This window comes from Syngnathoides biaculeatus, chromosome 11 (assembly GCF_019802595.1).
Source record: "Syngnathoides biaculeatus isolate LvHL_M chromosome 11, ASM1980259v1, whole genome shotgun sequence".
NCBI lineage: Eukaryota > Metazoa > Chordata > Actinopteri > Syngnathiformes > Syngnathidae > Syngnathoides > Syngnathoides biaculeatus.
In genome coordinates, this window is record NC_084650.1 from 15,744,285 (window position 1) to 15,769,680 (window position 25,396).

General features: G+C 45.1%; 1 protein-coding gene across 5 annotated transcripts in view; it reads left to right on the forward strand.

Moving 5' to 3' along the window:
• Nucleotides 1–25,086, forward strand: part of si:dkey-237h12.3 (teneurin-3) — a 257,105-nt gene extending 232,019 nt beyond the window's left edge. For all 5 annotated transcript variants that reach the window (XM_061834126.1, XM_061834127.1, XM_061834128.1 and 2 more), the window contains 8 exons: nt 2,205–2,359; nt 8,066–8,946; nt 10,467–10,642; nt 12,915–13,150; nt 13,363–13,659; nt 18,267–19,878; nt 20,112–20,242; nt 22,632–25,086. In XM_061834126.1, the coding sequence (XP_061690110.1) occupies nt 2,205–2,359; nt 8,066–8,946; nt 10,467–10,642; nt 12,915–13,150; nt 13,363–13,659; nt 18,267–19,878; nt 20,112–20,242; nt 22,632–23,384 (4,241 nt within the window). In that variant the 3' untranslated portion in view covers nt 23,385–25,086. The remainder of the gene's footprint in view (nt 1–2,204; nt 2,360–8,065; nt 8,947–10,466; nt 10,643–12,914; nt 13,151–13,362; nt 13,660–18,266; nt 19,879–20,111; nt 20,243–22,631) is intronic.
• Nucleotides 25,087–25,396: the final 310 nt, after the last annotated feature.

Below are 25,396 nucleotides of genomic sequence, written 5' to 3' on the forward strand. Positions count from 1 at the left end.
CTCTCACACGGTCAAACGAGGCGGCGAACTCTTCCGAGGACTTGTCGAGCCGAACGCTTTCACCTCATGAGTGTTTTTGTAACACTTTATTCAAACCGTAGAAATTGTGATTCACCTTGGGAAAAAAAAATATTGTCAATACATCACAGCGGGTCAGTGAAGTCATACGCCATGCAAATGAAAATTGGCGATTCCATTTGTAAACACCGAGATGGCGTCCATTTTAAGACTTGTACCCAAATAACAATTTCCATCCAAATTCCCAAAAAATAGTAAACTATGACTGAATATCACTTGACACTACTACTCGTACTACTACTACGTCTATCCTGCAGAGAATAGCACCCAAACATAAGCACATTTGGTACATTTTAAGGCTTTTACCCTGTGAGAAAAATTTCTTTTTCATCGTTGCTCCGACTCTTGTCTGTGCTTTTCTATTGGCCGTCATGCGCTAAACAACACCAAACCCTAAACATGTTTGGTACATTTTATGGTTTTCACGCGCAGGGAAAAATGTCTTGAATGAGTCACGTAATTTCGTCTTCGACTGAGTTGTAACAAGTCCTTGAATGGTCCCTAAAGGCGCCAAAAGCATCTTGGAGAAGTATGTGGACTTTTTCACTTCCCACTTTCTTCCATGGTACCAAAAGAGCTATGCTCTCATTAACAAAATATTAATATAATAATTTTATATCCATCCATTTTCTTTGCTGCTCATCCTCACGAGGGTCATGGGAATGCTGGAGCTTATCCCAGCTGTCAACGAGCAGGAGGCGGGGTACACCCTGAACTGGTTGCCAGCTAATCGCGGGGCACAATAATTTTATATATAACAATAATATAGGCGGCACGTTGGATCAGCAGGTAAAGCGTTGGCCTCACAGTTCTGTGGTCCCGCGTTCAATCCCATTAAAATCGTTTGGAAAGGGTTACATCCCGCCTGTGTGGAGTTTGGATGTTCTCCCCGTGCCTGCGTGGGTTTTCCTCCGGGCGCTCCGGTTTCCTCCCACATCCCAAAAACATGCAACATTAATTGGACACCCTAAATTGCCCATAGGTGTGCGGTTTGTCTCTATGTGCCTTGCGATTGGCCGGCAACCAGTTCAGGGCGTACCCCGCCTCCTGCCCGTTGACAGCTGCGATAGGCTGCGGCAATCCCCGCGGCCCTCATGAGGATAAGCGGCAAAGGAAATGCATGGATGGATAGTAAAAATGATATATATATATATATATATAATATTTCAGTTCTTTAAATTGTCTTGAAACTCTGCTGTGCATAATTTGGAACAGCACATTTAAAGTGATGTATTTTTCATAAAAAGTTATCGTTGAGGCATTTGTTCATGACCATTTGACTCGTGTTAATTGATAGGTGACTACAAAATTACGCCAACTATCATTTGGTTCAACTTTGGGGGGAAATCATACAGAAAATCAAAATATTATTTGCATAATAAATTGTAATGTCACTCATATCCACTCTCTTTAGCAACCCGCTTCTTCCTTACCTATTATTCTATCGTTTTATGATTTCATAAATGTGATAAAGTGCAATATACCGTTTATACAGAATCAAAGTCTTGTAATTGCTCAGTGTTCAGGGCGTCCATACGTCGGATCGCTTCATGTGCGGGGCTGAGCACATGTTGCAAAAATATTACAAACTGTAATATTTTTTTGCGAGGGTCCTCTTCAGTCGCTGCGTCACTTTTTTGTCACGTGACAAACTGATCAGATTTGCTCCAAAATATGGCTTTCATCCCTTGTAAAGATCCAAAATGAGTTGTATATTTAGATCAAGCTTTTTACAACTCAGCCAAAGACATAAATATACATATTCACAGCACCTAAACCGAAGCAGTTTTTTGGTCCATTTTATGGCTTCCACCCAAGACAAAATCTCCCAAATGCACTCAGAACCTCGTTCACGACGGGAGTGCTTTTTAGCCCGGCTGACGAGCGCGCATACCTTATGTACGCGAGGCTACGACGACAGCCTTTGCCACTTCTGCTCGAGAAATTATTTAAAAGCAGAAAAGCATCTGGTGAATTATTGATGGCGGTGCTTTTTTGCCAGTGACCTGAATAATGGGGAGGCAAGCTCAACACATGTAATCCGCGGCGGCGTCTCGGCTGACTCGCGTGAGCCGACCCGTGGCCTTTCAACCTTGTTATCTAAACGCACTTGACCTGACCCGCAGGCATCGCGGTGGACAAGAACGGCCTGATTTACTTCGTGGACGGCCCCACCATCCGCAAGGTGGACCAGAACGGCATCATTTCCACTTTCCTGGGCTCCAACGACTTGACGTCGGCGCGACCGCTCACTTGCGACGACAGCATGGACGTCAGTCAGGTGAGCAAGGCGATCATACGCGGCGCACGCGCATGAGTGGACTCGTTTTATGGCGCCGAAGTGGAGGGAGGGGGTGGAAATCGAATAAGTAAGTCAACACGGAATGTCTGCCTCGCAGCCCCGCCTGGAGCAGAAAATAATAATATAATGTAGATTTATTATAGATGGATGCAGTGGTGGTGATAAAAATTGGAGCCTCTGTAAGTGACCTTTAAGACTCTCATGTCAATTTTTACATTTAACATGATAAATATGAGTGAACTGAATCGTAGTGTATTTTTTGTAACCTAAAATGAAGATAGCTGGGGTAAGCTCTCCTGGGACCCTTGTGAGGATAAGCATATCAGACAGTGGGTTGTTAATTGCTAGTGTGCTCATGCTAATCTCGATTGAACGATGTAGCGCTGAGCATTTTGCTGTCTTAAATTCAGTACACATTACATATTTATAACTTACACTTTTAGTCCATCTTTCATAAATGAGAATAAAATGGATGTTAGTGGTAAAAAGAAAAATGTGATCCGGGCAGTATTATTTGATCAATAAATGAATAAAAGATAGCGCTACTGAACTGTGCTAATTTTCTAATCTTAATTCGTGTTCTGTAAAAATAACATGAGCGTAATTTACTAAAGGTTAAATAAATATTGGATGTTGAAAAGCTGTGAGAGTGCAATGAAAGCTAGATTAATGATAATAAATAATAATAATAGCACATGATACACGTACCAGAGTTGTGAAATAATTAGTTGTATTATTATTGTGTTGTAGGACTAAGAATGCATAGCAAGTAATGAAAATAATTATATAAAAACATTATATATATGTATACAAAATATATATAATAATAATATAAATTATATAAATATATAAAAATATTATTCATGTTAGAATTATAGGCATTGTTCAAATCAGTTACATACAATTCAAACCATCCCCATTTAAAAAGGAAGACAGTAATAGAAACACATCAAAAATATTTAAATTCCGTAATAGACATAGCATACTCCCACATGGTCTTTTTTTTTAGGATTCATGCTCACGCTGGGAAAAAGACTATTACGAGAAGCAACCAAACAACAGCGGCAGAGCACAACAATTTCTTTTTTTTTTCCTCCCACGTAAATTTAAGAGTGACTGTGAACTCCATTTTCCACAATTACACAGTTTTAAAGTTGTGTAAATTTATCTTTGTAAAACAGACATTCAACGGTGAACCACGAATATAAGACGACCTCATCAGTGTCTCACTTCGCTTCATACTACAAGACTATAAATACACAATTTGCTCATTAAAATGGTTTCGAAAGGGTGACAACAAAAGTTTTTCGTCGCACTTTTATACATCGCATGTTTTTGAAAGCGGTGCACATATTAAAGATATTTTATTTCAGAGTGTACGTATCTTAAATTAACCCGAATTATGTACGGATGAAGTGCTTCTCTGTGTGCAGTCACATTATTAGTGAGAACGACAAGAGAACTCCATTATCAGCCACTTGGAGCTGAGGCGCAGCAACAAAAAAAAAAGCTTTCACCTTACTTTTTTTTTTTTTTTTTGCTCCTCAAGTAAACAAGCCCCATCATTCTCCCGAAAGAAAGAAAACAAAAAGTACCCGGCAGAAAATATGAAGAAGGAGGAGAAGATGTGAAGTGTTTGTTGTAATTGTGAGCTCCTCGGTCGTGGCGGAAGAAATGCGCCGGGAAGAGTAATTACTCGGGTAGGGGCCTGGTTTTGATCTGAAATGCGGTAGAATTACTGCAGAGCTAGGTGGGGATGGCGCATCCATGGTAATGAAGCGGCCCAAGTAAGCGAATAATGGAAGGGGGGTAAAAAAAAAAAAAAAGGCTCTTTTTCAAAGAGATGTTTCTAAAGTGACCCCCGCTAGCTCGGCACAATAGGTCACATCGTTACAATGCCTTCCGTCGAGGCACTGCGGGCTTTTTCTTTTTTTTTTTTTTAACGCTTTTCAGATGACGATTGCAAGAAATATAGAAAGGGAAAAAAAAAAAAAAGGATTTCAGCACATGGAAATGAATGCATTCATCGGCTCTCCTATAGACCTGACCCGCCGAACGTGCATTCGAATGTGGCTCGACTGCTGAGAGTGAAAGCTGCATTTACTGTTTCCCTCTTTTTCTTCGACTCTGCAATGTACAAATAATCTCGGGGTAACATTTATATTAACGTTGTACTCGCGTACCGTAATTCCCGGCCTACAGAGCGCACCTGGTTCTATGGCTTGGTACATAGAGCGTTTAAAGCTAGTGCGGTTCATGCGGGCCTAGCGTTAGCGTGGGGCTAGCGTTAGCGCGGTGCTAGCGTTAAACTCTTTAAACTCTTTCTGTAAACCGTGGCTAACACTAGCGTCGCACTGATTCTAGCGCCGCATCACCACATAAACCGCAGGGTTGAAAGCGTGTGAAAAACGTCCCGGCTTGCAGGCCAGAAATTACGGTATTCGGTTAACATTATTTAGCAAAAAAAAATACATCACCAACATCTGACAATCAATGTTACCGCGGCGCGAGCATTAAACTCTTGAAACTCTGTGTACCGTGGCTAACACTAGCGCCGCGCTGACTCTAGCGCCGCATCACCGCATAAACCGCAGTGTTGAAACCGTTTGAAAAAAGTCGCGGCTTGTGGGCTGGAAATTACGGTATTTAGTTAACAGATTATTTAGCAAAAAAAAAATGCATCACCAACGTCAGACAATAAATGTTAGCACGCCGCTAGCGTTAGCCCGGCGCGAGCGTTAAACTCTTTCAACTCTTTCTGTGTACCGTGGCTAACACTGGCACCGCATCACCTCATAAATCGCAGGGTTGAAAGCGTGTGGAAAAACGTCCCGGCTTGTGGGCCGTAAATTACAGTATTTAGTTCACAGACATTATTTTGCAAAAAAAATGCATCACCAATGTCTGACAATCTGAAAATGTGTCAAGAACAAATCAGCACGGGTGCAGTCATGACGGTGCGTCTGAATGGTGAATTGGAGTCAAGTGATGTTAGTCTTCACGTTTGATTGGCGCAACAGGGGCCCATGCGGAAGTCCAAGATGGAGTCTAGTAAGAGAGCGGATCAAGAAAAGTAGCGAACAGCATGTCAGTCATTGGAACGGAGTCGAGGTATCGATCCTTCTTCACATAAATACGTACGTGTTCGTGCCGCTGGCTGCACGTACATTTGTCACTGATGGTGTAGTGATACACACGCCTGACTTTGGCGCGGGCAGCGTCGGATCGATTCCCGCTCAGCGATGGTGTTATCTGCCCTGCGACTGACTGGCGACCAGTTCAGGATGTAATCCACCTTTCGCTTGAAACTAGTTGGGATAGGCTCTGGCTCTTCCGTGATCCTTGTGAGGATAAGCGGCATGGATAATGGACGGATGAAAATGTACAAGACACCACATGACGTCGTTGTCCCAAACAAGTATTTCGCCTCTTTTTGAGATTGTAGTTCGTCATTGTTTGCATTTTAGTTAGGGATAGTTAAGAATAGTGCGTTTCGTCTGTTTTATCAGTCATTCCAAAAAAAAAAAAAAATATTTATTATTACCGTATTACCGTGACTTTTTTCACATGCCTTCAACACTGCAGTTTATGCGGTGATGTGGCGCTAGCGTCAGCGCCAAGCTAGCATAAGCAGACCTGCTTATAAGCCTCGGTACACAGAGTTTAATGCGAGCGCGGCGCTAGCATTATTGACTTCCCGAGCAATGTACCTCTGCTACTTCTGTATTAATCGCTTACTCGCTTCTAGGTCTCGTGAATGAAAATCTAAATAACTCTATTTTGACTATTCTAATAGCGAAAGTAGCGTTAGCTTGCCAGACCACATTTCTTCAATAACGCATTATTTGGTAAGCCATTAGCGGCATCTCTGCCCACCAGATCCAGCTCGCTGTTTTCATTTCCATTTTGTTTGTCAGTTAATTCAATTTGGTTTAAATCACACGAGTCTGTGAAAAATGACATCACCCATGTCAATGAAAAATGGGTGCCTAGAGGGGGGAAAAAAACAAGTTCAGATCTGGCAAACAAAGCTGTCCAAAGCATCAAAAACCAAATGACACCAACTGCTGATGTGTCAACAGTGGAGAATGAATAGAAAATGAAGTGAGAAGTTGTTTACTGGCGCCGTAAAACACTTTAATGACTAATGACCGAAAGCAATCTCCGCTCGGGTGGGCGTTCAATAACAGCAAGAGACAAAAGTGGAGCTGGTCGCGCTCTGCCAATTAACGCAAAGTCATTTGCGGTGAGCCAATAATGCCGCAACGTAAGCTCGTCACACGTCCGGGGGGTTGGCTCCGCTATCGGTTATGTGTTATGATTGTTTTTATTATTCATCAAACACATTTCATCAGCATGCAGACAGCTTTTATGACACACTTCGGAGGCCAGGCCAAACATTTTGACACGTTTGACTGTGATTGTTGCTCTTGTTCTGTAATGTGATGATCTAATATGTGTTTAATACGGCTGCTAACAATTACATATGCTAGTTACAGTCATTTCATTTGCCCTTAATTTAATCTTTGCAGAAACTGTTCGTGCAGCAGTGCCCTGTTGTTTGAAATCTACTTACTTACTTACTCCAGCCTAGAAATAAAAAACATGAGCAATCAAGTACAATTTTTTTTTTTTTTGGTTATATAAAATGAAATATATTCTCGATACCGATATGGTTGTTTTTTTTGTGTGTGTAGATATACTGTAGATACAGTTCTGTTTATATTTTCAATAGCTTCAAAAAGCTATACAACAAAAATAATAAATATGTAAAAAAAATCTACTTGTCTTTTTAAAAAAAATAATATTGAATATTCAAATAATAAAAATAAAATGTTTATATTCCAATGGTTTCACTGAAAAACATGAATAAATTCTCTCTGTCTCTCTCCCTCTATCGATCTGCATATGCAATATACAATTTCAAGTGGATTTATTCTTCTAAATGTAATTATTTGGACATACAACTATATAATATAGACACACGTTTATATTTGTAAAAATATACCTTATAATATAATTAAAAAAAATCATATAGAAGATATTCACATATATTTACATACAATTGAAGTACAAAACAGTTCACTTTAAAAAATGTTGGAAAAATAAATAATACAGATGATAAAATGTTTTAAAGAATAAATCAACTGTAAATACACAATTATATGTATATTTTCAGATGTTTCATTTAATACTATTTTATTTCATACATCACTCATTTTAATTAGAAAACTGCCTTTTTCTTTCACTTGAATATAAAATAAGTAGTAATAGAGAATTATAAAATGTATCATATAAGTGCAGTAATAATAATGTGAACAATAAAATATTTCATACAGGTAGCGTGAGTTCAGTTTCCACTCAGCGACTGCAACTGACTGGCGACCAGTTCAGGGCGTTGTCTGCCTTTTGCCCAAAGTCCCCCCCCCGCGACCCTATTCGGGATCATTCTAAAAAATATATTGAAAAAAATAATGATAAATGTACATAAATAACAAAAAGAATAATGAAAAAATAAAATGTATTGAAAAAAAATCTTTATACTCAATAAACAATGTTTTTAAGTCACCAATGACTTAAAGAAAATACAATTTACAAAATTTCAAAAATGTTGATTTATGTCTAATGAAATCATTTTTCAAGACAGGAACTAAATGAACTTAACTCTTGACTTTTGCATTTCAGGTTATTCTGGAGTGGCCCACAGATCTGGCGGTGAGCCCGATGGACAATTCGCTCTACGTGCTGGACAACAACATCGTGCTGCGCATTACCGATAACGGCCAAGTGAGCATCACGGCGGGACGCCCCGTCCACTGCCCGCTGTCCGTCCCGGAGGGTGGCGTTCCGTCCGGCGGCCAACGGGCGCAGTTCACGCCCTTGGAGTCAGCCGCGTCCATCGCAGTCTCCTACCACGGCGCCATCTACATCGCCGAGACGGACGAGAGGAATCTGAGCCGCATCCGCAAGGTCTCCGTAGACGGCGAGATCACGCACTTGGCCGGGGCGCCGTCCGACTGCGACTGCAAGAACGACGCCAACTGCGATTGCTACCAGGCGGGCGACGGTTACGCCAAAGACGCAAGGCTCAACGCGCCGTCCTCCCTGGTGGCCGCACCAGACGGGACGCTCTACGTGGCCGACCTGGGGAACATCCGCATCCGGGCCGTGTCTCGCAACGGGCCGGTGTCGGCGTCCAACGGCTACGAGGTGGCGTCGCCGGACGCCCAGGAGTTGTACGTGTTCGACGGTAACGGCACGCACCAGCACACGGCCAGCTTGCTCACCGGGGACTCCAAGTACACCTTCAGCTACAGCACGGAAAACGACATCACAGCCGTGACGGACAGCAACGGGAACACGCTGCGAATACGCCGAGACTCCAACCGCACGCCGGTGCGAATTGTGGCCCCGGACAATCAGGTGATCTGGCTCACCATGGGCACCAACGGCGGGCTCAGGACCCTCACGGCGCAGGGACAGGAGCTGGTGCTGCTCACCTACCACGGCAACAGCGGCCTGCTGGCCACCAAAACCTCCGAGATTGGATGGACCACCTTCTACGAGTAAGTATGCGAAGCTGCCTGCGGGAAATGTCGACTTCAGTCCAACAATGTCAAAGTAGGGTTTCAAAACAGGGTCTGGATTTAAATATATTTCTCAATTAGGGTTTAAAGCCAGGGTTTGAGGGTTTTTTTTTTTTTTTTCAACCATGCAAGGCCTAGGGTTTTAAATTGTGGTTTAAAAGTCCGGTTTGAGTTGCAAAGTAGGGTTTCAAGGCAGGTTTTGGCTTACATAGTAGAGTTTTAAAATGGGCTTAGAGAGAATTTCAAATCAGGGTTAGACCTTTGAATTTATGTTCCAAGTTAGGGTTTCAAGCCCGAGTGAATGTTTCAAAACATCTTCAGGGTTCTAAAGTGTTGTTTCAAGGTAGCGTTGGGATAAAGTCTGGGTATCAGGATTAATTTCGTTGATTTATTCTTTGTGAAATGTTTTGTTTTTTTTTTTCTCGTGGCGTCAATTGAAATAAGTGAAGGCTCCCCCGGTTGCGCAGATTCATTTAATTATGTAAATAAACTCACCTTCAAGTGGGGCAGATTAGTTTGTTCAGCAATCGAAATTAAAAAAAAAAAAAAATCACCTGCTGTTTCTCCCCCATCACAAAGTTCAGGTAAAACTTATTTAATCACCGATGGTAGTACCCAAGAACAGCCTCGTTCCACCACGAATGTTTCTCAAACCTGAGTTATGGTTTCAAGTCAGGGTTAGGGTTTCAAATCTGTTTTCAAAATATGGATTAACGTATTATTCAAGTCAGGGTTATTGCTTCAAGATTTAATTTTAAGTGAGGATGAGGCTTTCAAAAAAATGGTTTCAAACCTTGGTTGGGGTGTCAAATTAGGGTTTCAAAGCAGCGTTACAGGATCAAATTAGGGTTTAGGCTTTCAAACTCAAGTCAGGTCAGGGTGAGGCTTTCAAATTAGCTTTTAAAGTCCGTTGTTAGGTTTAAAAAGAGGCCCCGGAGCTCAGTGGTTCGAGCATTGGTTTGTTGCGAGTTCATATCTCACTGGGGCCTGGACTCCCCAAGAGGGGTTGCATCAGGAAGGGGATCCAGCGTAAAAACTGTGCCAAACAAACTTGAGCGTTCATATAAGATGTCACAGTGTGCCGACCCCTAACGGGACAAGCCGAAAGAAACTTACTCTATTGGGTTTAAAAAAAGGGATTACTGTTTCAAACTAGGGTTAGGGTTTCGAATTGGGTTTTCAATTCTCGTCACAGTTTCCAACAAGGGTTAGTTTTTCCAAACTGGAGCTCAACACTTGGTTGGGTTTTGAAATCATGGATTTCAAGACAGGTTTAAGCTTTCAAATTGGGGTTTAAACCACACTTGTGGTGTCAAAGGTCCAAATTAGGGTCTATTCAATGGTTTTAGATCGGGGTTAGTGGTTGAATTTAGGGTTAAGATTTCAAAAGTGATAAAACTGTTAAGATTTCAGACCAAGGTTAAGGTTTCAGCTCTGAACATGGCTGTTAGGAGAGAGCGCACGATAACACGTTCTCAACATTTTGTCCTCCAAACCAGCTACGACATCGAAGGCCGCCTCATGAACGTCACCTTCCCCACCGGCATGGTCAACAACCTTTACACGGACATATACACCGCCCTCACCGTCGACATCGAGAGCTCCCTCAGCGAGGAGGAGATCAGCATCACCACCAACACCTCCAGCATCCACGCCTACTACACCCTCTCCCAGGGTAAGTCACTGAGAGCCGAGGGGTGTCGCATTGTCGCTGGCAACCAATCCATCATTTACCACATCTCGTGGCGAAAATCAAACAAGAGAGGCTCCCAATGTATCCACGAACTTGAACACGGACTGCGGTAGAAAATGTGCAGTGAAGAAAATAAGTATTTGAACACCCTGCTATAGTGCAATTTCTCCCACTTGGGAATCACGGAGGGGTCTGAAATTTTCATCGTAGGTGCATGTCCACTGTGAGGAAAGATAATCTAAAATAATAAAGAAAAATCCAGAAATCACATTGTATGATTTTTTTTATTCACGATTTATATGTGATACAGCTGCAAATAAGTATTTGAACACCTGTCTTATCAGGTAGAATTCTGACCCTCAAAGACCTGTTAGTCCGCCTTTAAAAGTCCACCTCCACTCCATGTATTATCCTGAATCAGATGCACCTGCGTGAGGTCGTTAGCTGCATAAAGACACCTGTCCACCCCATACAATCGGTAAGACTCAAACTTGTAATGTGGCCAAGACCAAAGAGCTGGCCAAAGACACCAGAGTCAAAATCTGTGTGGAGGACTGAGCCAAAATCCCTCCTGCAGTATGTGCAAACCTGGTGAACAACTACAGGAAAAGCTTGACCTCTGTCATTGCAAACAAAGGCTATATTAACATTGGTTTTCTCTGGTGTTCAAATACTTATTTGCAGCTGTATCACACAAATAAACCGTTTAAAAAAAATCATACATTGTGATTTCTGGATTTTTGTTTTTAGATGATCTCTCTCACAGTGGACATGCACCTATGATGAGAATTTCAGACCCCTCCACGATTCCTAAGTGGGAGAACTTGCACCATAGCAGGGTGTTCAAATACTTATTTTCTTCACTGTATGAATGGAGCTTTGGTTCGATACTGGCCGCCACCAAGCAGCCCAGGGTGTTGTACCCTGCCTGTCACTCAATGTCAGCAGGGAAAGACACCAACATCCCTGAACAGGACAAGTGGTAGAAAACTGATTGACGTGCTCTTGGTTATTGAATCTTTTGCTTTCTTCAAAGTTCTAGTTTGATGGTGGTCTGGGGCTCAGTTCCCGGTCGGGTCTTCGCATTGGCAGTTTGTATTTGTACTTGATTTGGGGGATATGGTTTCTGGACAAGAGGGACATGTGTTCAAGACTTCATTTGGTGCCAAGATCTATGAGATCCAAAGACCTCCAGTGGTCCAGAGACCTACATTAAGCACTAGTGACATGGCGTTGATCGAGGTGTCTTTGTAGGTACTACACAAGGCACAGAGGGATTGATTCCCCACTCACTGAGTGTAGGTGTAGGTCTTTGTTTACACGTGTGCCCTGCAATCAACTGGCAACCGGTCCAAGCTGTTGCACGAACCCCCACCAACACCCTCCAGCATCCGTGCCCACAACGCAATCTCCCACGGTCAGCGATTTGTCACCGCGTTTGAAGGGTCGCCAGAGCGAGCTGCGGTCGTGTATCATTGCGGACAGATGTCGGCGTAAACGATGAGTCGCTCAGTGGGCCAGATAGCTTGTCGTCCTACGCGTCAACCTCATATCAAACGCCGTCTTGATGTTTAACGCCCAGATGGTGCACTCGTCTGTATTGCATCAGTCACCTATCCACTTCGAAATGAGTATGCTACTCTCACATGGGTCTGGTCTTTGGATTCTTACTTAGATCCCTCTTAGGTGTGAAGGTTTTTCTTGCATGTAAAAAAAAAAAAAAGGGACCCGGTGTTCAAGCAATGTCCAGCAATGCAACGAGCCGGCATTTTGGTTAGCCCGAAGGAACAACGAGCTACTTTCGCGGAGGTCAAACTAATGGAAACAAACGAGTCTGCTGGAGGGCCCTCCTGCCCAGTACGTCACTTCCTGCTTCTTCTCGAAAACAAATCCCTCGAGAGGATTTTCATGGCGGGAGTTACAAAAAGCTGTGTCTGTCAAAATCATGTTTTGTGGTGAAAAAACGCATGGGTCCATGTCGGCTGCCGTTTTTTCATTAATAACATACTAAAAATCATGCATTTCATGACAGCGGCCCTTGAAAACCACCACAACCGAGTGATCATAATGTGGCTTTCTCATTAATCTTTCAAGATTTTCCTCAAAACACAGAGCCACAGATTGGCAGCCAGTCCAGAGTGCAATACGGATATGAATTGACTCCGGCTCAAATGTGACCCTGATGAGGATAAGTAGCGTTCTCACGGATAACGCCATGGCCGTGTCTCCTTTCTCGTGTATCTTTGTTCTCCAGATCAATGCAAAAGCAGCTACCAGGTAGGCTTCGACAATTCGCTGCGGGTCACGTACGCCAACGGGATGGAGACCCACTACCAGACCGAGCCGCACATCCTGGCGGGAGCCGCCAACCCGACGGTGGCCAGGCGGAACATGAGTCTGCCGGGCGAAAGCGGCCAGAACCTGGTGGAGTGGAGATTCCGCAAAGAGCAAGCCAGGGGGAAGGTCATCGTGTTCGGACGCAAGCTGAGGGTACGTTTCCACCGGCGAGGAGTGGGAGATTTGGGACTTGAGTGGATAAAATGTATGAAAAAAATTCAGCTTCACAGCTCACAACGGCGAGTATTTTGACAGAACCGCCAAAAATTCTTACTTTTCAAAGACTATTTTAGTCTTGACTTGCTTGATTTTTAACGACAGCGACTTGAAAATTGCTGGAAGTCTTACCCCTGGCTTCCCGACAGGTGAACGGCCGCAACATCCTCTCCATCGATTACGACCGAACCCTGAGGACGGAGAAGATTTACGACGACCACAGGAAGTTCCTCCTGAAGATCATCTACGACACGGCAGGCCACCCGGTGCTGTGGGTGCCCAGCAGCAAGCTGCTACCCGTCAACGTCAGCCGCACCAGCAGCGGGCAGATCAGCACCCTGCAGAGGGGCGCCACCACCGAGAAGCTGGGCTACGACACTCAGGGGCGCCTGGTGTCGCGGGTCTTTGCTGACGGGAAGATTTGGAGCTACACCTACCTGGAGCAGGTGAGTGACATAAACAAAAGTTAGTTTCTGGTCCCGGGTTCAATTCCATACCCGCCTGAGTGGAGTATGCATGTCCTCCCAGTGCCTGCCTGGGATTCCTCCGGGCACTCCGGTTTCCTCCCACATCCCAAGAACATGCAATATTAATTGGACACTCTAAATTGCCCCTAGGTATGATTGTGAGTGCGACTGTTTGTCTCGATGTGTCCTGCGATTGGCTGGCGACCAGTTCAGGGTGTACCCCGCCTCCTGCCTGTTAACAGCTTGGATAAGATCCAGCAGTCCCTGGGACCCTTGTGAGGATAAGCGGCAAAGAAAATGGATGGATGTTTTCTTTACACTCTAAATTGCCCCTAGGTGTGATTGTGAGTGTGGCTCTTTGTCTCGATGTGCCCTGCGATTGGCTGGCAACCAGTTCAGGGTGCGCCCTGACAGCTGGGATAGGCTCCAGCACTCCCTGCGACCCTGGTGAGGATAAGCGGCTAAGAAAATGGATAGATGGATAGTTTCTGGACTGTTTTAGATCATCAAAGAAATAATAATATACAAATATTATACAAAAATGACCCAAATAAACAATACTTTTTAAATTGTGATTTTATTAATTAAAAAAAAAACATTCAAAGCTACCTGGCCCTGTGTTTCAAAGAAAAATTGAAAAAAAAAGAGAAAATTTATAACTATGTCATTATCCAAGCCACTTATCCTCACAAGGGTTGCGGGAAAGCTAGCTAGCTTCAGGCGAAAGGCAAACTACACCCTGAACTGGTCGTCAGTCAGTCGCAGGGCAGATATCGACACCATCACGGAGCGGGAATCGATCCCACTCTGCCCGCACCAAAGGCAGTCGTGTGTACCACTACACCATCAGTGACTCCTGTAGTCACGGATTACATTAATTATAATAATTTTGCAGCGCCCCCCGACCAACTGAATAACTGGTTGCGCCGCCCTCTCCAGTGACAACTGAAATCAGGCACCTTTTTTTTTTTTTTTAAACTCAAATCCTTTGGAATTTGGACATTGTGTAAAATAGAAACAGAATACAGAGATCTGAAAAATCGATCCAAGTGTAGTCTACCTGTGGATGTGCGTTCGTGTGCGTGCACGCCCGTTGAAAAGCTAAAAAGATGAAAGATGAGCCACATATTGATTTCTTTCCGTCTGCCTCCAGTTATGGATTAGTTTTAAGCAAAATAAATAAATACAAATTGTGAAATGCATATTTGATAAGTGGGACTATCTAAAATTCATGAGTGACGCGGGTTGTCTAAGAGTAATGAATACATTTAAAAAAAATTTTTTTTGGAAAACCTGATGTAGTTGAGTTTGTTTTAAGGTCGCAATAAATATTGATATTTTAGACGAGGTTTGTAAAATTAACTGTCGGGACACAGCCCATCTACATTTTTAATAGAATAAATAAGTACGTGAAGTAGAAAAATATATTGTGACTCCATATAGGTATGATAAAATAGTAAAACTCGTGTTTGAGTGTGAGCCTCACAGTTCTGAGGATCAGGGGTTCAAATCTCTTCAAAGCTGTCCCTATACTCCCCCCCCTCCTCCCCCCGCAAAAATGGCTCAAGAATATCTGTCAGGAAGTCGGCCATTTTGATGATAAATTGCTATTTGAGGTTCCATTTGAAGGCGGCGGCACGGTGGATCAGCTGGTAAAACGTTGGCCTCACAGTTCTAAGGTGGGTTCAATCCCGGACCCACCTGTGTGGAGTTTACATGTTCTCCCCGTGCCTGCGTGGGTTTTCTCCGGACGCTCCGGTTTCCTCCCACTTCCCAAAAACATGCAATATTAATTGGACGCTCTAAATTGCCCCTAGGTGTGATTGTGAGTCTGACTGTTGTTTGTCTCAATGTGCCCTGCGATTGGCTGGCAACCACTTCGGAGTGTACCCCGCCTCCTGCGGCTGGATAGGCTCCAGCACTTCCCGCGACACTCATGAGGATAAGCGGCTCATAAAATGGATGGATGGATGGATGTTTGACACGGTCATCTAAAGTAATATTTGACAAATGGACTGTCAAGTAAATAAATGCATTAACCTCACGATTTAAAAAAAATGTTTAAAAGTCAAAATTCCCATTTGTCATGTGCAATTACATGTCATGACATTTTGACACAAGGGCTGTTTAAATGTTTGACCCATGCTGTCAAAAAAAAAAAAAAAAAATCAATATATACAGTAAACAAGTTGATTATTAACATGACTGCAGATGGGAATTTGCCCGAAGAGGGTGAACTTTGAAAGTATCCCACACCAAATGAAAAAGTATGTGAATTTAATGTTTGACCCATGGGCTGTCTGAATAAAATGAATAAATAGATGAAGCACGCATTGATTTGAAAGTATTTGCATCCAAAACAGACAAATGAGCAGTGAAAGGACACAGTGAGGAATTTCCTTGAATGTGCTTCTCTCAAAAGATTTGCAGCTCATTTCGCAAGATGCTGATCTGACAGAATCGCCCGCTCAGCAAATAAAACGACGTTTTAAAGCGGCCTCCGCCCCCCCCCCCCTCCCGCTTAACGATTGTTTAGTTCTTTCAGCGCGGGGAGGGGGGGGGGGTGGGGGGGTCGCCAAGGGATTTGACTTTGATGGCGTGACCACGAGAGGTCCGTGCTCACGCTCTGTGACGTGAGCAACGGAGAAAGCTCAGGGAGCTCGGGGAACGGCGACGTGCCCCCGGATGACTGAGCATGACATTTTAACACGTGTGGGGGGGGGGGGGGGGGGCAAGACAGTCGGCATTCTGGCCCTAGATTCACTCTCCGCTATTTCAGGAGCCGCCCTCCGATCGCTTGTCCTTGTTGAGTCAACTGGAGCGTCGACGGTGCGAACGATTGGTGAAGTTGTGATTCCTCCCTGAGTAAAGTGTGAAAGCTGTCAAGTTTAGTCACCGTCCTGCGCCAAATTTTATGACAAAAATGATAGACAAGCCAAGCAAATTCCACGTTTCTTAATTAAAACCGGCATCATCATTATTCTTATTTATTTGCAACCAATCAGAAAGATAAGTCCATTTTAAATGGCCCCAAATCTTCATTTAAGACCACAATGGCATACTTCTGTTGTGGGTCTATTTATAGATAATCATACCTGCCAAACCTGCCATGGCGACAGTTTTTATTATTTTCAATGTCTCTCGGACGTGTTTTTTTCCTAGAAATGTCCACAACGAGGCTGAAATGTTTACATGGGGGGGCGGCACGGTGGCGCAACCGGGTAGAGCGTTGACCTCACAGTTCCGAGGACTGGGGCCCACCTGTGTGGAGTTTGGATGTTTCCCCTCGTGCCTGCGTGGGTTTTCTCCGGGCACTCCGGTTTCCTCCCACATCCCAAAAACATGCATTCATGGGAAAAATGTAATTGCCCGTAGGTGTGAATGTCACTTCAGGGTGTCCCGCGTACCTCCTCCCAGATGTCAGCTTGAGAAAGGCTCCGGCACTTCCATGACCCTTGTGAGGATAAGCAGTTCACAAAAAGGATGGATGGATGTTCACATCATGCAACCAAAATGGCTGACCTCGTGTGTCTTGTGTTCTCCGCATCCCCGCAATTGTGTGCATGTTTCACAGCGGTGTCCCCCCCCCAAAATCCGCCCGCGTAGCGATCGGCCTTTTCGATTCCACTCTGACAACTTTGTAGATGAACAGGCGGGCACGTGGCCAACTGCTCCCCCACATGAGCGATAGTTGGCACAATCAAGTGTTCTTTCATTCCTCGGGCTTGAGAGCGCCGCTCCAATAGCCCCGTCCGTCCCTCCTGCACCTGGCCCGCTCACACATCAAGCATTCAAAGTCTCGTGTTATTTGTCGCTTCCCTTTTCAACTGGCAATCAAAATCAATCATAAAGCCACTTCCAGGGTTCCTACAAGAGCAACACGCCACAGAGACTCTCCAATTGCGACCACATCGGGCAAACGGTGCTACTTTCACTCAGCGAGAAAGAATTTGGCAGGCGTGCTTATCGTGGGTAGACCCGCAAAAAAATGTCTGAAAACACGCGGTGTGACCGGCATTTTGGTTTGAGGCACCCACTCACCATAAAACGGCCAACTGTGATTCATTCCAACAAGCTTTTGAGCCTTTGGAGTCACTTTCACAACATTTTCCGTAATTTCTCTAGTTCGTCCTGAAGTATAATGCGCACCCCCAAAGTTGACCTAAAAAAAAAATCCTGGAAAACCCTTCTACCAATGTACAATGCGCACCCCCAAAGTCGTTTCTGATGCTTGGTACAGTCGCAATAAATATGCTACGCTAACGATCGTGACATGCAAAGCTTCCCCTTCCCCTGGAGGTCAGAGTTCAGGTTGGTTGGTTTGCGCACATTACCTTAACAGATATAAATGTGTCACATGAGACATCGAATAGCATATCGACATTTATACCTGTACCTACATATTTTTACCACTCTATGGCCTTGTGTACGAGTATACAATGTGATTGTATTTTTTTATTTTTCATCCAGACCTAAATAAAATGCGCTCTACTGACATTTTTGAACTATTTTTGGAAAAAATTGTGCATTATCTTCAAGAAATTACAGTAATATAATTCTGTCAAAACTTTGGTTTCGTGTTCCAGTCCATGGTCCTGCTGCTCCACAGTCAGCGCCAGTACATCTTTGACTTTGACTCGCTGGACCGCCTTTTGGGCATCACCATGCCGAGCGTGGCCCGCTACACCATGCAGACGGTCCGCTCGGTGGGCTACTACCGCAACCTTTACCACCCGCCCGAGAGCAACGCCTCGGTGGCCGTGGACTACAGCGAGGACGGCCTCCTGCTCAGGGTGTCCCACTTCGGCACCGGCCGCCGGGTCCTCTACCGCTACCGGCGTCAGAATAAGCTGTCGGAGATCCTGTACGACAGCACGCGGGTCAGCTTCACCTACGACGAGACTGCGGGCGTCCTGAAGACGGTCAACCTCCAGAGCGACGGCTTCATCTGCTCCATCCGTTACCGGCAGGTGGGGCCTCTGGTAGACCGGCAGATCTTCCGCTTCAGCGAGGACGGCATGGTGAACGCCCGCTTCGACTACACTTACGACAACAGCCTGCGGGTCACCAGCGTGCAGGGCGTCATCAACGAGACGCCCCTGCCCATCGACCTTTACCAGTTCGACGACATCTCCGGCAAGGTGGAGCAATTCGGCAAGTTTGGCGTCATCTACTACGACATCAACCAGATCATCTCCACGGCGGTGATGACGTACACCAAGCACTTCGACGCGCACGGCCGCATCAAGGAGATCCAGTACGAGATCTTCCGCTCGCTCATGTACTGGATCACTTTCCAGTACGACGACGTGGGCCGCGTTACCCGCCGCGAGATCAAGATCGGACCCTTCGCCAACACCACCAAGTACGGCTACGAGTACGACGTAGACGGCCAGCTGCAGACCGTCTACCTGAACGAGAAGGTGACCTGGCGCTACACGTACGACCTCAACGGCAACCTGCACCTGCTCAACGCCGGGAACAGCGCCAGGCTCCTCCCGCTACGCTATGACCTCAGGGACCGGATCACCCGTCTCGGAGACATCCAGTACCGCTTGGACGAAGACGGCTTCCTCCGCCAGAGAGGGGCCGAGGTCTTCGAGTACAACTCCAAGGGCCTCCTGGTTCGGGTGTACAGCAAAAGCAGCGGCTGGAACATCCAGTACCGCTACGACGGGCTCAGTCGAAGGGTATCCGCCAAGACCAGCCTCGGCCAGCACCTGCAGTACTTCTACGCCGATCTGAACTACCCGGCCCGGATCACGCACATCTACAACCACTCCAGCTCGGAGATCACCTCGCTGTACTACGACCTGCAGGGCCACCTGTTCGCCATGGAGATCAGCAGCGGCGAGGAGTTCCACATCGCCTGCGACAACACGGGAACGCCTCTGGCCGTCTTCACCAGCAACGGCCTGCTGGTCAAGCAGCTGCACTACACGGCCTACGGCGAGGTCTACTTCGACTCCAACCCGGATTTCCAGCTGGTGCTGGGCTTCCACGGGGGTCTCTACGACCCGCTGACCAAGCTGCTACACTTCGGCGAGCGGGACTACGACATCATGTCCGGCCGGTGGACGGCGCCGGACGTTTCCACCCTGAGGGACGTCGGCAAGGAGCCGGCGCCTTTTAACCTGTACATGTTCCGGAATAACAACCCCATCAGCAAAGTCCAGGAAGTGAGAGAATACGTGGCAGGTGAGAGAGGTCGAGACGGTCAAAGCAGCCATTAGCGCATCGTTACGGTGGCAGCTAATGGTTATTCTGACTGCGGCGCTATTTTCTTGTCTGGAAAATATGGTGAATTAACGTGAAAATGACTGCCTGTCTCGGTCTATTTTCGAGTTCTTTCCACCGCCGACTTGTACTTGTCGTTGCGAAAACGTTCTTGGGTGTTCAGAGCCGTTTTGTTATGTTTGGCCGTCGCGCAGACGTGAACAGCTGGCTGGTGACTTTTGGCTTTCACCTCCACAACACCATCCCCGGCTTTCCCATGCCCAAGTTCGACCTGAGCATGCCGTCGTACGAGCTGAGGAAGAGTCAGCTGTGGGACGACTTGCCGGTGAGTCCACTTCACATTTGCCTCCAAACGATGGGGGGGGGGGGGCAAACCCACTCCCCTGTCCTTCCTAGAACCGGTACGGTTGTTGTTTTTCCCAAGAAAAATGTTTCAATCTTTTAGAGCAGTGGTTCGCTAACTTTTTGCAACCGAGTACCACCTGAACAAAATACTTCAAGTACCACCATCGTGACCGACAATAAGGTACAGGAATGTAATGGTTTTATTCTTAAACGTTATTTGTGTACTGTTGTAAGCCACTGTAAGATTATGCACAGTTTGAAGATAAACAATGCAATTAAACATAGCGTAATTCCCGGCCTACAGAGCGCACCTGGTTTTAAGCCTCACCGAGTACATTTGTAAAGGAAATACCATTTGGTACATACATACGCCGCACCTGCGTAAAAGCCGCAAGTGCCCACATTGAAACACGAGAATTGTTTTTCAAAAATAAACAATGGTGAGAATGTTTTTCAAGAAAAGGGAAGTAAAATGACACTTTCTCAAACTTTTTTTTTTTTTACATACAGAAAAAAAAAAAATTTTGGAGAAAGGTAAAAAAAAAAAACGTCTTATTTTTATGAAAAAATTTGTAGGTTTTTCTGTTTTTGTATTTTTCAAAAAGTCATTTTAGAATGTATTTTTTTATCAAATAATACGTTTTGGGAAGAAAAACATGACCTTTCCCTGAGAAGATGTTTGAACAAAAAAAAAAAAAACAATTACTATAATGATCATATTAGAATAATCATACCTATTCAACAAAAGTGAAAATTCCTCGTAGGCAGTTAGTTTTGCAACGCATCTCTGATGTCATAAAAGTGGCTTGGTAAATGGCTGCTTTCATTTTATACTTGTAGTGACTTCGTTTTGGAAAAACTAACGTAGCCCCAATTTCATTCTCGTCGTATTTTTCCATCCATTGCAATCAAACTTTTATTTTCTTCCCTTCACTGCGGTGCTGCCACCGCCATTACGCATTTCTAAGCAAATATGACTTTTAATTGGCTCTTATTTGCATAATAAAGCCAACAGTGTACTCCCTACAACTGAATCTCGTTTCTCCGAGCTGTCTGCAGCTGTGACTTGCGGTGTGTTTTGAAAACTTCTCGCCTTATTTTTTTCCCTGTATAATCGCTCGGAGGCCCGTGCAGGAAAAGTCTCATCGGGGGATTTGGGGGCATTTGGCTGCAGAGTAATAAAATAAATAAAAGAAATATATAGAAAAAGCCTCCGGCGCCAAGACGCCGCCGCTTGTTCCGAGAGAGCAACTCGGGCCTTGTTGAAGTGTTAACGATTCACTGCACTCTCACAACTTGATTGACCTTCAGATTGCATTTGACCTTTGGGGTTATTTACAGAACAAAAGCTTTGATTTTTTTTTTTTTTTTTTTGCAAGAAGTTGGATTTTAGTTTTTGTTTGGCTCAAAAATCTTTTCGGAGAAGTCGGAATCCTTTTTCTCGACATTTGTGAGACTAAAATCAGGAAAAACAATTTTTTACAGAATGTAAAAAAGTAATTTCACGAGAATAAAGTTGTAATTCAAGATTAATTCCTTTTTCATTTTAAGAGCATTATGTTTTTGTGAAAATTACTTTTCAAGTCATACTTCTAAGGAATTAAAAAGAAAAAAAAATTCAAAAAGAAAAATCGTCAGGAAAAAAAAATCAGCACGATGGATCAGCTGGTAAAGCGTTGGCTTCGCAGTTCTGAAGTCCGGGTTCAATCCTGCCTGTGTGGAGTTTGCATGTTCTCCCCGTGCCTGCGTGGGTTTTTCTCCGGGCACTCCGGTTTCCTCCCACATCCCAAAAACACGCAACATTAATTGGACACTCTAAATTGCCCCTAGGTGTGATTGTGACTGTCTCGATGTGCCCCGCGATTAGCTGGCAACCAGTTCAGGGCGTACCCCGCCTCCTGCCCGTTGACGGCCGGGATAGGCTCCAGCACTCCCTGCGGCCCTCGTGAGGATGAGTGGCAAAGAAAATGGATGGGTGGATGGATTTTTTTTACAAAGTGTGTATGTTTTATTTACACTTTAGTTTCGTTGTGCAAGCCTCATAAAAAAATCTCATTTTAAGGCCCTTGAACCAAACAAACCAGGAGATCCTAAAATGATCCTGTTCCTGGATAGAAAAAGAAAAATGACTTAAATCATATTTTCAGTCAAATAGAAGTCACATTTTTTTTTGAAGGAAGAAACCTTTTCTTAGCGATAGTAGAAGTTGTTTGATCTTTTTCGAAACAGTCTTATTGTTCATTTGTTTTTTTCCCGTATTTTATTGAGAAGGAAAAAAAAAATCTATTGTCAATTGTTCGATAAATGAAGAAGACGTGAGGGCGAGTGTGGAAATAAATGCGCGTCGTCACCTGGCTGTGTCCTTGCAGTCCATCTCGGGCGTGCAGCGTGAAGTGACCCGGCAGGCTCAGTCGCTGCTGTCCTTCGAGCGTCTGCCCGAGGTGCGTCTGCGGCGCGGCCGGCGCGGGGAGAAGCCGTGGCTGTGGTTCTCGGCGGCGACGTCGCCGGTGGGCCGCGGCGTCATGCTGGCCATCTACAAGGGCGGCGTGCACGCGCACACCCTCAACGTGGCGGGCGAGGACTGCATCAAGGTGGCGGGCATCCTCAACAACGCCTTCTACCTGGAGGAGCTGCACTACACGGTGGAGGGCCAGGACACGCACTACTTCGTCAAGCCGGGCCTGCCGGACGCCGACCTGGCCGCCCTGCACCTGACCAGCGGCCGCAAGACGCTGGACAACGGCGTCAACGTCAGCGTGTCGCAGTCCACCGCCGTGGTGGACGGGCGCACGCGCCGCTTCGCCGACGTGGAGGTGCGCGCCGGCGCGCTGGCGCTGCACGTGCGCTACGGCGCCACCGTGGACGAGGAGAAGGCCCGCGTGGCCGAGCTGGCCCGCCAGCGCGCCTTGGCGGGCGCCTGGGCCCGGGAGCAGCGCCGGCTGCGCGACGGCGAGGAGGGCGGCCGGCCGTGGACGGAGGGCGAGAAGCGGCAGCTGCTGAGCGGCGGCAAGGTGCTCGGCTACGACGGCTACTACGCCCTCTCGGCCGAGCAGTACCCCGAGCTGGCCGACGGCGCCGACAACATCCACTTTCTGAGGCAGAACGAGATCGGGAAGAGGTAACAGAACGGGAGACGTGCGCCGCTCGCAAAACACTTTCGGAGCGCGGTACGCCGCCTTCTTTCGTCACCTCCTCGGCTCTTTTGATCCATCTTTTTCCCCCGTTTATTTGAGGAAGATTTTTCCCTCAAATCCCCCCGCTTAGTCGCGTTTATTTATTTATTTTTTTGGGGGGGGGTGGTATTATTATTATTTTTTAAATAGCAATTCCAATGAACTTCACTTATTGTCAGAATTGGGCTTTTGGTGGTCAGCTCACGTAAGTTGGGCCACTCGAAAGTTAGCGTACTGCGGTTGGTTGCAATGATGTGGACGCCATATTTAAAAAAAAAACAAAAAACTATTTTTGATATAGACACCATATAATAAAATGATGGCTTTGCCCATCCCACATTCTTTAAACATGTTTAAATCTATTGAAATGAAACACCTTCCGCAAACGACGTATGCGGTGCCCTTGAGTTCGAGCCCCGTTCTGCGTACCGAGTATATCTTATCAGTTGTTCAGTTGGAGATGAAATTTAATCCCATGATGCATTGCACCAATACAGAAAAAAAAGATGATCTGTATCCTGGGCCCGAGACGAATCTCAATATCCCCAAATTTTTGTGACTTTGGTATGTTCCAGGTGGCTGTTTTTTGTAAACAATCACAAAAAAAAGAGCGAGAGATGAACACAATGCTGTGCATTGTGAGCCGGGGGACCGGGGGGGGCGGACTTTGAAAGTCACTGAGCCTTAACACGGGCGAGTACAGGTCACTTCCTCTGCAGCACAAAAAGCCTTCTGCTAGTGAACGGAAGAGGAGCTCATTTTTGGGGGCCGTGCAAAGGCCCTCTCGGAATCGCTGTTTTGTGATTATTGAATGAATTAATAAATAAATGGCCTTTTGTGGGGTAGGGGTCCACAGATATTTCTAAAACTCAACTCATTTTTGCAAATCCTGGGGAAGATATATGCACCTGTAGCTAAAGTCTCCCCAACACTGAACTCACTCAGCAGACCCCCCCCCCCCCACCTGGAAACGTAAAAAACAAAATTAGGGTGGCCATTTCTATCATAAACCAGATGCAAGAATCCATATCTCCAAAACTGAACGGGAAGTTGACCATTTTGGGCCAATTCTGGGTTTTTGTTTTATTCCCCCCCGTGTCATCTAACATGAGTGGGAGCACGGCGTTCCAAGTTCGAAAAAAAAAGGGGTGGGGGGGGCGAGGGTCCGTTCATCGTGTGTTGTGGCTTTAATGATGTTTCTACGTTGTTTCTTTTTTTTTTTTTTTATCCCCCTCGTTGGTTGTTTGTTTTCACGACGTTCGGCTTCACCGCAGTTATTGTACGACCAGGAAATGTTTACATCGAGTGCACTCGTGCCCGGCGTGCGGCGCGTCATATTTCATATCAATGAGCAAAGCAAATGTTTGTTTCCTTAATCACCCCCGCCCCTCCCAAAAATAGAAGGAAAAAAAAAACATGTACATGAGAGCTAGCACTTGTAAACTTTTACGTGTTCGATGCTTTGAGAAAAAAAAAAAAACTTTTCATGTTTAAATAGAAAATGTTAATTGTGGGCGGGGCGAAAAAGGAGACAGGACTCGAAAAGACTCCTTGGGGCACCCCGGGTTCTCCTGCTTTTGTAAATGATGAATCTACCAGTAATTTATGTTTGTGTTTATACATAACTAATAAACTACAGTTTGGTTTTGGATGATGTCTCTGCATCTTTCTCTTCCTACATAGTTATTTTATTTTATTTTTTTTCCACAATTCATAAAAGTGCCTAGGTGTCAAATTTTATGCAAATTAAGCAGTTGGGCAATCCCAACCTCTTCTACTACTGTCGGATTAAAGAACAAAAATGTTATTTTCAAGGAGAAAAAGTCATGGGGTTTCTTTTCAGAATTTTACTTTTAGAAGTTTTTTTGTCATTTTTCGTCATTCTTGCAGCCTCTCTATTTTACTTGCTGAGGAGTGTTTTATGTCATAAATTTTTATTTATTTGAGGGGAGAAGAATTAA